Genomic DNA, 13,846 nt, shown 5'->3' with positions numbered 1-13,846 from the left:
TTCATTACATTCTAATACTGCAGGTAAAATTGCAGTGTTCAGTTACATATTAATTTTAAATGTCATTAAATAATCTATAACTGCAGTAAATGTACATAACTTCACTTTGTAATGCATACCTAAAATATTTTACTTAAAACTTATCTGTGTTTTGGACGAAGATAACACATGATGATTCCAAACAGAACGTTGTCATATTATTCTGTAGACCTGAAGAATTAACCTAATCATTCCTATTAAGAGATGCTCTGTTAGAGATTCTGGAAATTTCTTGACAGCTTTTCAGGTTGTAGTTCATTCTGTTCCTGACAAACAAAGAGCAGTAAGGATAAGCAATTCTAGCCAACTTGTTTGTTCCTCAGTTGTCATAGTTTAAGGGGAAGTCTTCTGGACACACATATTGTGAAGAAAAGTTAAAAATCCTATCAGGAATGTAATAATTATGGATGGGGATCATGAGGACTGGTTTCCTGTCAAGTCCTATGTATTTACCCAGTATAGTGTGATATTCAGGTATGGGCTTCCTGAGATTCCCTTAACACCCCCACCACCAATGGATAAATTGTACCAGGGATTCTTCTACAGATGGGCGGGTGTTTAAGTGAGCGCTGCAAGGTACAGAAAGCTTAACCCTGAAATTCTGTGTATAAATACAAGAAAGATACAGGACAAAAATCACCTTACTTGGACCATGGTCTTTAGTCCGTATGTAATATAGTGAGCAGATATCCACATCAGGCAAAGAGTAAAACACTGCGTTTCAAATCACGTCGTCATTGCTACCGTCTTCGGAAAGGCCAAGAGCGGAAATGCTTATCCTCCTGCGTGGCCTGTGGTTTCCTACGTGGCACGTGGGTGATGGAAACTTGCGCAGCTGATTACTAGTGATGGTGCGAAGACTTCTGTCATCTGATCGGCACCAAACATACCCGAAAAGTGTAAAAGTGTACCTTCATCAGTGTTCCCGCAGGATGTGTGTGCTCATCAGAGAGATTCCTGAAGTGTGTACAAACCCTTCCCTTGCATGTATTGCAACAAGGTGACGTGGCTTCTTGTTTTTTCTTTTCAGGGACACATTGATAGTTACGTGTACCAACAGTGCCACAAGTATATTTGCAGGCTTTGTTATCTTCTCAGTTATTGGCTTCATGGCAAATGAGCTCAAAGTGAATATCGAAGCTGTGGCAGACCAAGGTAGGGTACGCTGCCGTTCCGTTACTTAGGCACCTGATGACACCTTCAGCTCTGTTCTTAATGATGACATTGACATTGGAGGTGGGAATAATGGCTTCAAACTGGAAGTAGATCTGTAAACCATTTGTAGGCATTTCTGTATGGGAGAAGGTACGCTGGGAAGTCAAGATATTACTTGAAGCCTCCGTATCACTTGTTTGGTAAGAGAAGGAAACAGGCTGAGACTCATTTCGCATCTTTATGTAAATGGTGGGGGGGGGGGGGGGGGTAGGGTGAGATGTCTCCCTCACATACTCGAAGCAGTGACTGGTCTTCTCATTTGTCTCTGCTGCTGTTTGTCAAACGTTCTTCAAGGTCAAAGGTGTTCCTGGTGGTGGGAATCTTGGATGAAAGGACAGCGGGCTTCATGATGTAAGGCTGGGAGAGATATGGTGTGAGAGGTAGATCGAGCTTCTGAACTGTGGGGAGCAAGAAGCTGCCTCCATGGGGGAGTAAAAGATTTCTGAAGAACCGATTAGAAGAGTTTGGTTAGTGAAGTGAGGTGGTTACGAATCTGAAAGGTCATAATTCACAGAGCTGAATGTAAGTGAGAACAGCGTGACTGATGGAAGAATTGGTGCTGTCATGTACGCTTTGAAATGAAGTAGCGGGAGACAGGAAGGGAGGAGCTTTTGGGGTAAGAATCTGTGAGGTTTGAAGGGTTGTAAAAATCTGATGGGATCATAGAGGGGATAATTGTTACCTTAGTCTAGTCGTACATTTCCTGTGAAATGTGCACCTCTAAGCCAACCAACCTCCAGATCTTTAAGATGATTTTGAACTGTGTTAAAAACCAAAATGTTAATAACTTTGTAATACCTTGTATAGGTATTTATGATTCCCCTCCATAGCTGTTTCTGCGAGCACACGTGGGTGCTAGGTGTATTGCATCAGTGTCCAGCACAGATATGGTCATTTCCAAGCACTGAAGGAAAGTGATTAATAGCACCTCTGTGAGCCAGGCGATGGTTCCCAATGTTAACCTCTGCAATCCATGAGAGCGCAGAGCGAGAGGAGGCTCTGAATAGGAGGACAGCAGAGTCAAAAAAATGGAGGTTGCATATTCCTGGCTTCTATAGGTGACATGTCTCACTGTCTGCATCAATGTGAGGGCACTAAACATTTTTGTGACAGGTTTGCTGTGTGGATAAATTCAATCCCACAAGGCGCTAGATGTAGCGTAAGGTACCTGACTGACTGACTGCGAATCGTGATTCAGAAATTGTAGCAGTGAGATGACAATAGGGGATAGAAATCGAGACAACTTTGCATAGTTTCAGTACAGTAATAGTCATAGATAATTCTGCGCAAATTAGGTATGAAGATTAATCTGCACTTAACCATGTTATGGGAGCTAAATGGAAAACCAACAACATGAGCTAAGGACACAGAAATTCCGTAGTTGTAGGAAAAAGAGCCAGTGAAGCAGATGAAGCATTATTTTCTTGAAAAACACCTTTTCTTGGAACTCTAATGTTTCAAATCATTTATTAGAAACAAGCTACTACAGGTAAAAGGGGGAGAACAACGGAGGAGGGAACAAGGTCTTGCTGCTGGTTAAGAAGAAGAAAAGGCTCTTAGTTTCCTTTTGCTTATTCCTCATCTGTAAACTGAAACATGGATAATCCCACAGAATATGTGGTACTTCTGACCTCAGTGAGATGCAAATAAGGGTGCTGGGTCACATTCAATTTCTGCAAGCTCCTTTGATTGGTACGTGGCAGCCCAGATGTTGAGGTGAGGGGAAGCTTGTGAGCTGTAGTTCAGTCACAGGGAGTTAGTCTGGGGCTTGCACCAGCTGACCGGTGGTGGGATGGGCTGCTAACTGGGCTGTGGATTCAGCCAGAGGGTCCAAGAGGAGAATTTCATAGGATGCTCAGCCAGCAAACTGTTTCTTCATAGCAAGTAGAATCATAGAGTGGTTTGGGTTGGAGGGACCTTTAGAGCCCATCCAGCCCAACCCCCCTGCAGTGAGCAGGGACATCCCCAGCTAGGTCAGGTTGCTCAGAGCCCCGTCCAGCCTGACCTGGAACGTTTCCAGGGACGGGGCATCGACCACCCCTCTGGGCAACCTGGGCCAGTGTTTCACCACCCTCATTGTAAAATATTTCTTCCTTATATCCAGTCTGAATCTACCCTTTTGTAGTTTAAAACCATCACCCCTTGTCCTGCCACAACAGGCCTTGCTAAAGAGACTGTCCCCATCTTTCCCATAGTCCCCCTTTAAGCACTGAAAGGCCGCAATAAGGTCTCCCCGCAGCCTTCTCCTCCCCAGGCTGAACAACCCCAGCTCTCCCCGCCCGGCCTCGCAGCAGAGGGGCTCCAGCCCTCGGAGCATTTCTGTGTCTCATCTCCAGACCTGTCCCAACAGGTCCGTGTCTTAGTTGATGTCAAGTAGTAGGGGATACTGCACTTGCAAGCCGATGTAATATCAATTTCATCTCCAGTACCTTATCTCCTCTTTTTGGTCTGCCAGTCAGCTAAGCGGGAACAGAAACGTTACATTCTCATCCCCGTTTCCTGGCTGGCTTAGACCATTATGTTTGAAAAAACTCAGTTTGAGGCCAGGTGGTTTAGGAGTAATGTTTCCATTAATGTTTTTAGTTTAGACTTTGCCTCCATCCTGGAGCAAACAGATGAAACCAACCCCAAAATCTAAACCACAGTGTACTCACCAAAGTGATTTGTAAGGAGTTAGAGTCAAAGAAGCCGTGCTTGAGTGAAGCTGCAGTGAGAGCTCAAAGGGATGGACAGAGAGGGGACAGGGAGACGTAGCTGTTAGGGATGGTGGAGGAACTGCGTTGTTCAGCTGGTTCATCTCCTTGGAGACGGCAAAATATTTAGCACAGGGGATGGCAAGCCCTGTTCTGTTGAGTGCTTGTTGGTGGTCTTTGAGTGAGCGACTAGTCACAGGCTGGAGCTCTCTGTTCCCAGCTGTTTCAGCAGCTGTGCCAGGGGATGTGGGAAAAAGCTGTCACAAGACAATCTTATTGCAGGGCTGTCAGTGTGTTTGTAGGAGCCCAGTTAGGCCATTGAAAAATATTTTATGAAGGTGAGGCTTCACTGCTCTCCGTGATAGGGGGAAACAAAATTTCATAGAAGACTGTACAGTAGGAAGACAGTGAAGATTAGGGGTAACTGCAGACTGAGTTAGCACATTGAATTAATAGAATTAAAAAGCAGACTCAGCAAGTAGGGAAAAGAGCCAGCCCTTGTTCCTGTCCACCTTTTTTTATTCTAAAGTTGTATTTCTTTTTGCAGTGATGGAGAAAATAGCAAAAATGGTGATGGTCTCCGTTCCAGTTTTTAAAACCTTGAATGAAACTGTTAATGGAAATGGATATTTTTTCTTTTTTTTCCTCCTAAAATATTAATCTGAAATAAATAATATTTTTAAATTTAGAATCTTCCTTTTGGGCTAAAAAACTCATGTACCTGATGAACACATAAAACACTTTTCATGGAGAGAAAGACAGGACAATATATTTTTGTTCTACTCTCTGATTAAGAACATACTGCAGCTGAAAAATTGTAGTAATTTAAAATGAAAGTTCAAGGTCATTTGACTTCTTTGTTACAACACTTAAAACCTTTGGAGTTTTCCTGGCTTTAATAGCCCTTTAGAAAGAGTTCATATCTGCCTAAATCTCCAAAGACGGAGAGGATGGGAGCCAGCCTCTCTGCGTCCATTTACCTGTGCCTGGATGCTCCATGGCACGTGATACCTCAGAGAGTTACAAAGGGCTGAGGAGGAGAGATGTGCACTTCATATTCTATAATTAAACTTCTCCTAAAATTGTGACTAATGGGAACTCATTATTCTGAGACTTAATTAAACTTCTACATGCAGGAAGCTAGTGCAAACAGAGCCCTTCTGTCTAATAGTCAAGAAGAAACCTTTAATCAAGAGACAAAAGCACGTGTTTGTGAATACACAGTAGTTCTACATGCACCTTCCTATTCCAAAAAGCTGTTTTTCTGCAACACATTTTAAAGGCAGCAGCACTTTCTGAGTCATGTACAGTGTTATTTTTTTACCGCGTTGTTAACTTTCATATTTGTCTTTTGTTCAGAAGGAACTCCAAACACTTCACAGGTTGGCTGCGGAGATAATTTCGCATGCGGCTAAAACTGTTTTTCTCAGTATGTGACAAAGCATCAGTTCTCTTTTGAACAGAAACAGCGTGGGGAGCCGTAGGAAGTGGGATGCAATAACCTAGATTAGAAATGGGCAGGACGAGAGTGAGTTTGGAGCCCCTTCTCATGGCATGGGTCATGGCATCTGTACAACTTGGCTCTCATCTGTATCTCTCCTGACAGGAAACATCCTTTCGAGCATTTGAAGTGGGCACTGCTTTTGCTGGGAGAAACAGAGAAGTGCCATGTACTGTAATGCCACCACCACATTCCTGCAGCCTTGTCTCCCAGGCAAATCTAAGCATACTTGTAAAAATATTTTTTCTTCACAGTCAATTTTATAGCCCAAGATATCAAACCAACAGAGAAAGGAAAATTCCTGGTTAAGACTTTAAAAGACCCTAACCTACTTATTTTTTCTGCTGTGCCTTTTTTCAGAATTTCTTGTGGATTTCTTTAGATTTATGGTAGATATTACATTGTGTCTGGTATCAGCTCTGTGCATTTGTCATGTTCTTTCCTCCTCATTTGACTGTGTGCTGATGAGTTAGAGAAGAGTATTTGCTTTTCCGTTCACCCTTGTAGTACTGTGGTGTGGATGATTGCTACGTTGACCTAAGGCTGGGTTGCTAACTGGCGGGGACAGCAGTAGGAGTGTGATCACAGAGCAGGAAAGAAGCATAGCTGCAGTACACAATTTTTATTTATCTTTCATATTTGGGTCAGTATATTAGTACACTGGTTAAATATGTAGTATGCAGCTGGGAAAGTAGGAGTGTATGAGTGTTGTGAAACGTATAGCCAAAATAGAAATTAATCATGTGAGGTTAAATTCTGCAATGGTCAAATCTTTCTGTAAATAAGAGAGACTGAATCTGACCTTTTTTACTTCTATCAGGCAAAGTAATATTGTATTATACTTTGAAACATGACTCTTTATATCTCCCTCTTTCCCATTCAGTCGACAATGTTAATGCAATGCAAGGTATCACAGCCTTTATTTTTCTAATTTCTAGGTCCTGGAATTGCTTTCGTGGTTTACCCAGAAGCCTTAACTAGGCTTCCCCTCTCTCCGTTCTGGGCTATAATATTCTTTTTGATGCTTCTGACACTTGGATTGGACACTATGGTAAACTGCTTTTGTTTCCCATTCTTCTCCTCTTGCTTTTCCTATTGATTTGTCTGGGGCACCATGAGATTAGTTGCTATTTTCCATGTGGTCAGTGAACTGCTTTCCAAAAAGAGGAATGAAGTAAGGCCACCAATGCTGAAATCATTTGGGTGAAGCTTTGGTGTTGACATCTGAGCATTTAACACCTAGGGTTCAAAATAGCCTTATATTCCATTATATCCAGTTGGATTGCTTTGTGTACATGGTGTGCACTGAAATGAACCCTTTTATTTTGTTTTTCAGTTTGCCACTATCGAGACTATAGTGACCTCTGTTTCAGATGAGTTCCCCAAATACTTACGTACGCACAAGGCACTGTTCACTCTTGGGTGCTGCATCTCCTTTTTCATCATGGGATTTCCTATGATCACTCAGGTAATAATGTTGTCTTCGAGCATCACTGTCTGTCCCCAGTTCCCCCTCTGGTGGCCATTCTCCTCCTGTGCAAGTTGCAAAAGATTAAGCTGAATTCTGCCGCATGCGCGAAGGCACCAAGCGGGTTTTTCTTTTTTTATGGGTGCTCTGACTGAGGTAGATTTAAAAGACTTGGCTGTTCAAATCCTTCTGAGAATCAGACTACTAAAATTTCAGACTAGCTATATACTGATAGTCTTGGCAAACTGTGGAGATAATAATGAAATTCTCGTCTACCGTTGATAGTCTTCAGTGCCTTTTTTCTGCTAATTCCTTCAACATTATAAACTCCCGACAATTTCAAGAGAAGCTGCACAAAATTTATCTTACTATTCATCCTTCCCCCGCCTCTTTCTTTCTTTCCTCTCACCCCATCACCTATCAGCCCAACTTTGCTATTCAAAAGCCTAGGATGGATTCAGGCCTTCCCTCCCTTGAATTATACTGCTTAACCTCTGCCCTGAAGGTAGGGCATTATATCCTTTCCAGAGAGATGAATGGGACTCATTATTACAGTATTCCTGGTTCCAGTGGTGATTTTGCTTTGGCTGTAATATTAAGTGGTTCAGGACACTGCTGCTGTGGAAAGTCTGGCCACAGCTCAGTCCTTAATCTGAAAGGCCTGAAAGCAACGTTTTCCCGAGCTGAGTTAGCTACCAGACTCAAGTGTACCCTCTGCTTTTTTTCTTGTTGGATCTGATATTCGTTCAGCTAGAAGGAAGAAACTATAGTGCAGCATGAGCCTGTGCCCGGCCAATGTTTGGATGCTTACTTGGGAGAGAGGGTCCTGGGTCCTTCTCCTGTCCCTTTTGCCTACCTTAGTGCCAGTTAGGATTGTGACACAGAATGGACACCAGCTATATATGATCTTTTATCCTTTTTTTCTTTAGGGGGGAATGTATATGTTACAGCTTGTGGACACTTACGCAGCTTCTTATTCTCTTGTCATCATTGCCATCTTCGAGCTTGTTGGAGTTTCCTATATATATGGTAAGAAAAAATACTGTTACTGGACAGCCTGGGCCAAAGCAACATTTTAGCATATGGTAAAGTAGCTGGTAACATGAAACTCTTAAGGAAAGGAGAAACACTTTATTTTAATTATTTTTTTTAATAAAGCCTCAGAATTTTCTTATTTTGAATGGAAGCATAATGGGACTTCATTACTATAGGGTGCCTTTAAATACATGTATTCAAAAGACTTTCATCTGTCTCATGTCCCTTTTCCACCAGTAGCTTAAAGCCAGTGCATGGAGATGAGTATAAGAATAGACCAAGCATTTAGTGACACTCTTCCAGGGGGTCTTTCACTCTCCAACATTTTTAGGCTCAGAGAATTCCTGAGCCAGAGGTGGTATCTTTGCATTTAACAACTTTTGAAGGATTCATTTTCCATGTACGGATCCAGCCTTCCCTTCAGCTCATCTGTCTGTAACACAGAATCAAGACTCTGCAGCTACTCAGAGTTATGCAAAGTGGCAACATCAGTTATATCTATCCATGTTGATGTACACTAAATTAGGAGGAAGATCCTCAGGTAGTATAAAGCAGTGCAATTACCTTGGTGCTACTATAGCTAAGGCAATTGATACTAGCCAGTGATTTGCTCCCAAACTTGTCCAGTGCTTTCAGGAGATTGATTCTTGGAAATGTGTGATCTCAGATGGTTGTAGTAGGAAATGTGAAGGTCTCCCTGCATAACGCGATTAATTTATGTCTGGAGTGTGGTGGTGCCACTTAAGACTTGTCTTCAAAAGCAAAGGAATATCTGAATCTCAGTGTTAAGGGCAGCAATGATAAGGCTGTTTCCCCTGTTCTGTGGACAGGATTGAATTATATAATTTCTATCAGCTAGACAGAAACGATCCTGAGATGATCTGTTGAAGGTGTGTTTTAGCAGCATGATCTTGGGCTCTAGTCCTGCACGCAGGATACTTAGATCTACCTACATTCAGGGGGTTCCTCTCTGTAATGCAAATGCATTAAAAAAAATCCATAATTCAAAACATGCAAAATTTGTCGCTCTTGCTTGAGAAATAAATGTTACAGACAGGACAAGGAGTCAGTTCTTCCTTGTCTTCTTTAATTTCATGGAAATACAGAAGCGTATTTTATCTCCACTGACATCCAATCCACTGAGCAGGCTTGAGTGGTTTGTAAGCTGAGTCAGATACGACCTAGTGAGGAAATGCTACAGTAGACAATGGAAAAAGTTAAAACACCGAGAGAAAAGTTGATTTACACCGATCACGTTTTGGTTGATCAAAATGCTTGTTGTTTCTTACATCCCTGAAATGTAAGTATTTTAGTTAGAGTTGGCTTAGAATTGTAATCTCTGTGAGTGAAATGCTGTTGCTAATGGCTATCAGCTTTACAGCCAACCAGTCTTCTCAAAGAACCCGAGTGTAATACTTTGAGATATCTCCTGAAGTCCAGTCCAGAGGCAGATTTTGGGGATTATTTAGCAGAACTCCTGGTTTGAAAATCAATGCTGGCAAGTTGTGCCATTGCTCTGTGCTTCAGTTTCCCTGAAGACATGCGAGGCTTGCCCATCCCCTCCTTCCAGTTAGCACCTGGTTTAGCATTTACCCATTCCTGTGGGGACACCACCAGGTACACGCCATCTGAGACTTCAGCATCTAGTTATCGTACTGACCAATTTCCCAGCTTTCTTAAAATCACTACAGTTCCATAAGAGATGGTGAGTAGGAATGCTTGAGAAGAGTAAACGGTTTGCTGGGTTTTTTTCCCCTTCTCCCTCATCTGCTAGCTGAGAGCATGCCCGAACAATGTTGTGCTAAAGCACTAGATGTTGTCACTCTTCCTGGCCAGCAGTAGCCACAGCATCACCTGGTCTGTGCCAAAAACATTGCCCCCTTTAAAGCCATTGCCATCAGTGTTCAAGATAAAAATTCCTTGCTTAGGGTATTTTTAAATAACCTCCCAAACTACTTAAATCCATAGAATTTTCTTTGTTCTGTATGTTTTTAAATAAGGGTGAAGGTAAATACTTCACAGAGCAAATACTGGCTCTGTTCCTCCTCTGAACGCTGTGTGGCAGAAGCACTACAAAACTGCCTTTGTGGAACATTTTATTAGGCTTGTAAGCAAAATCGCTCTGGCAGGTGCCTGCTCTGCCCAACAAATTCAGTATCCCCTAAAACACTGACTTTTATGAAAACCATAAAATGATACAGAAATAGTTATAGTGCTGCACAGGAAGAACTTGAATAGAGGACAACTTTTTTTTTAGTTATGTGTTACTTTACTGTAATCAGACTTGGAAAGATCTGCTGATTACAAATCATTCTTTCCGTGCTTTCTGTACCAACTGCTTGTTAATAAACAGATGTTAGTAAAGCTTTTGATATAAACTATTTCAAAGATTATTCCCTGGAATTAACCTTTTGCTAGGCTGAAGAGCTTCCAGTTTTTCAGCACGAAGAAAGCAAGATTTACTTTACAATCATTATCTGCTTGACTAATTTATTATAGCTACTTCTGTTGCATTAAAGATACTTTTTAAGGCCTGCTCATAGGAATACAGCTTGTATATTTGTGATTTGCATGTTGTAAATACAAGTGAAGCTGCTCTTCTTATTATATTCCTTCAAGCAATGCTTAAAATTGGCATAATATATTTTCAAGCTCTGACAATTGCTGCTTTACACTCCACTGCCACCTTTCTCTGTATAGTTGTGTGCTTCATAGAAAGCAGGTTGGCACAATAGTGGCAGGTGCTTTTATGATGAAATAAATCTGTCTTTAGTTCTTGTTACATGTTCTGCTTGCTGAGCTTGTTGAGATTTTTAAATTAAAAAGAGGCACACTTGGTTATTTCCTTGAAATAATTTATTTTTCAGTAGAGTTGGTGCTACGTAATCCAGACAAATGCTGGGTTTTATTTCACATGCTGGTGTAGATGTTTATTCTCCAGGTGTTTGGATGATGATGCATAATTGGCAAAGAATAGCTTAGAGCTGTGGGAATTAATTTAATCATGAGCAAATTTCCCACTGTTGCATTTCTGCAACATGAAGCTAAAAACAAAGATTCTTCTGCATGAACAAAACACTGTTGGAAACTGAAAATGGATGACCTTAACTTTACTTGTGCTCCTCCTGGATCTGTTCTTTTGACAGTCTGTTGTTGGGAAGGTTCGTTGTCAGAGTGAGTGGTAACTGCTGCAGTGTATTTGTAGAAAGTTACAGCAATTCTGAACATTTTACCTGAGCAGAATATTGAAGTAGCTGTCTGTCTCGGTTTGCATTCTCCTTTTTAATGGATTTTTATATCTGCAGCACTTATGAATACATCATCCACTTTAGAGAGTGGAAATTGAGATATAGAATATCATGTATTGTTTATTTTCCGACGTTATTCAGCAGGCCTGACAGATCTGAGAGGGAGACCAGATATACTGAGATTAAATCAGCTTTCTGGTAACTAAAGCATCCTTTGCATTTTTCTGTGGAACTTGGCAAACCTATTCAATCTTTTGCCGGGAAAGAGATGAGTACTCTGTAATCCCTGTATCTATTTACATGCATTTGACTTCTGAACTGCTAATATTTAAAAGTGCCTGAAGCTGTGAGTATCTACTGACAATTTCAAGAAGGAACTAAATTATTTAATTGGAGTTCCAACAAATCTTTTAGGATTTGCATGAAGCTTGCATGAATTTTGGAGGCAGAAGCCCCTAGTAACTGTCCAGTTAGGTGTAACTCCTTTGCAGCAGCAAGGGTGGCTGAAGTAGAGACACTCGGATGAGCTTTAAACTTTGTGGAAAGACCCATCGGCCCATACCTTGTGCCACTGCAACTCGTTTAAAACGTTTCGTTCCCACCACAGCGCGCTGCAGGGATGACCACTGTGTGAGCATCTCCCAAGTAGCTTGCTGCAGACGGTGCACTGAACTGTAATAAGCAGGTCAGTGAAACCCAGGGGCAAACCATTCAGTTGCAGCTAAGATCTCCTTTTGGGTCCCTAACACAGTGACCCCGGGGGTTACGGTCGGTCCAGGCACACAAAGCTCTATGACAAAATGGTGGAGCATGCGATGATTCAAATGGGTGCTGAAGTACGGTGGTTCCGTGGGTCGTAAAAATGACACGTATTTTACAGACAAGAGGCTTTCTGAAGGAGAGCATTTGTTCTAGTCAGTGGAAAAGAGAAAAAGAGGGAGAGAAATTACAGCTACATAGAAAAATGTCACGTCTGGGTCACCTTGGGTTAGTTTTCTAAGCTTACATCCGCTGCAGGTTGTACTTTTCCCCTCCCCTAAATACAGTTCTTGCAACACCATCTTCTTGTTTAATTTCTGGGTTTTTCTTCTCTATTTCTTATCACACCACAGTGTTTTGGCTTTTCTCTGACATGCTATCTGCCTGAACTGTCTTACTCTGTGCTTGCCCTGAGGTGGGCCTTGAGGGCTGCCCTAGCATCATCCAGCCCTGCTGCTTTCTTAGAGGTGCATCAGAAGATGCTGAATAATGAACCATTGCTATTTTTCACCTTCTTGCTTCTTGGAATAGTCAGGTGGATAGATTTATTTCTCCTTGCTACCAACAGAAAGGCTTCAAAATTAGGAGGTCAAGCCTGGGGATTATCCCTTCTTAAATTCAGCAGCTGCAGTGGCTGGCTGTAAGGGCAATAAGAACATACAGCAGTTTATTACCTTTGTTCCAAGTATTTCTCCCCTTACTGTTGTGGTTTAACGCTAGCCGGCACTGAAGCACCACACTGCCGCTCACTCACCCTCCCTGCCCTGGTGGGATAGGGGAGAGAATTGGAAGGCTAAAAGTGAGAGAACTCATGGGTTGAGATAAGAATATTTTAATAATATAAAACAAATAACAACAACAGCAACAACAATCATCATAAATGGTAGTGAAAAGGAAAACAACAAAAAAGAGAGAGAAACAAAACAAAGTGATGCAACCGCTCACCACCTACTGGACCAGTGTCCCTGGCCAGCTCCCCCCAGTTTATATGCTAAGCATGACACCGTATGGTATGGAATATCCCTTTGGCCAGCTGGGGTCAGCTGTCCTGGCCGTGCCCCCTCCCCACTTCTTGTGCATCTCCAGCCTTCTCCGTCAGTAGAGCATGAGAAGCTGAAATGTCCTGACTTAGTGTAAGCGCTGCTCAGCAGCAACTAAAACATCAGTGTGTTATCAACGTGACTCTCATCCTAAATCCGAAACACAGCACTGTACCGGCTACTTGGAAGAAAATTAACTCTATCCCAGCTGAAACCCGGCCATCACTCAATGACTTCTCTCCAATATTTAAGCTCCATCCTTGTCTCCACATCATAAAAGTTAGACTAAATGATTTAGAATAATGCTTTGTAAAATTTAAATGACAGAGATGATCACCTGCTTTATCAGATAAAATTAGCCCAAACTTGAAATGTTTGTGTGACAGATGAGCTCAGCCTTGGACCCCAGATCTTCCTCTTCTTATCATCATTAGAAAAGCTGGAAAAAATTTCAGTATTCTTTTTTTATTACTTTTGAGTAAATTACTAATAGCTGTACTGAGTAGGGGCCATTTACCTAAACAGCCCTGCAGAACAAGGCTGAAAGCAGACTGGCTTTTATCAGATGGGCAGTAGCAGCTGCTGGGCCAGCACGCCCTTCCCAGCCGCATGGCATGGCCAGGGAGACAGCTGCAGGGGTGGCTGAAATACCATTTTCCAACCTTGTGGCTTTTATTAACTCAAGTAACTTTATAGATGCGATCAATGCAATAATCTGAAGAATTAATGTCTCAGTCGATCTGTTTGTTCAAATAACGTTGAATATAATTTAAAATATTTACAGGTGTTCTCTAAGCATTGCTTACACATCAGTTGAAATATAGCGGGACATTCTCGGTTTCGATGCT

The 13,846-nt window shown here is 41.9% G+C and overlaps 1 protein-coding gene across 1 annotated transcript in view; it reads left to right on the top strand.

The window, feature by feature from the left end:
* SLC6A5 (solute carrier family 6 member 5) overlaps positions 1-13,846 on the top strand; it is a 29,022-nt gene that overhangs the window by 8,356 nt on the left and 6,820 nt on the right. Inside the window, exons 7-10 of the mRNA XM_075092601.1 lie at positions 1,070-1,194; positions 6,387-6,499; positions 6,785-6,916; positions 7,846-7,945. Of these exons, the coding sequence (XP_074948702.1) occupies positions 1,070-1,194; positions 6,387-6,499; positions 6,785-6,916; positions 7,846-7,945 (470 nt within the window). The remainder of the gene's footprint in view (positions 1-1,069; positions 1,195-6,386; positions 6,500-6,784; positions 6,917-7,845; positions 7,946-13,846) is intronic.

The sequence above is a fragment of the Phalacrocorax aristotelis genome, chromosome 5 (genome assembly GCF_949628215.1).
Source record: "Phalacrocorax aristotelis chromosome 5, bGulAri2.1, whole genome shotgun sequence".
Classification (NCBI taxonomy): Eukaryota; Metazoa; Chordata; class Aves; order Suliformes; family Phalacrocoracidae; genus Phalacrocorax; species Phalacrocorax aristotelis.
Note: the sequence above shows the minus strand (reverse complement) of the source record. Positions and strands in the feature narration are given on the sequence as shown.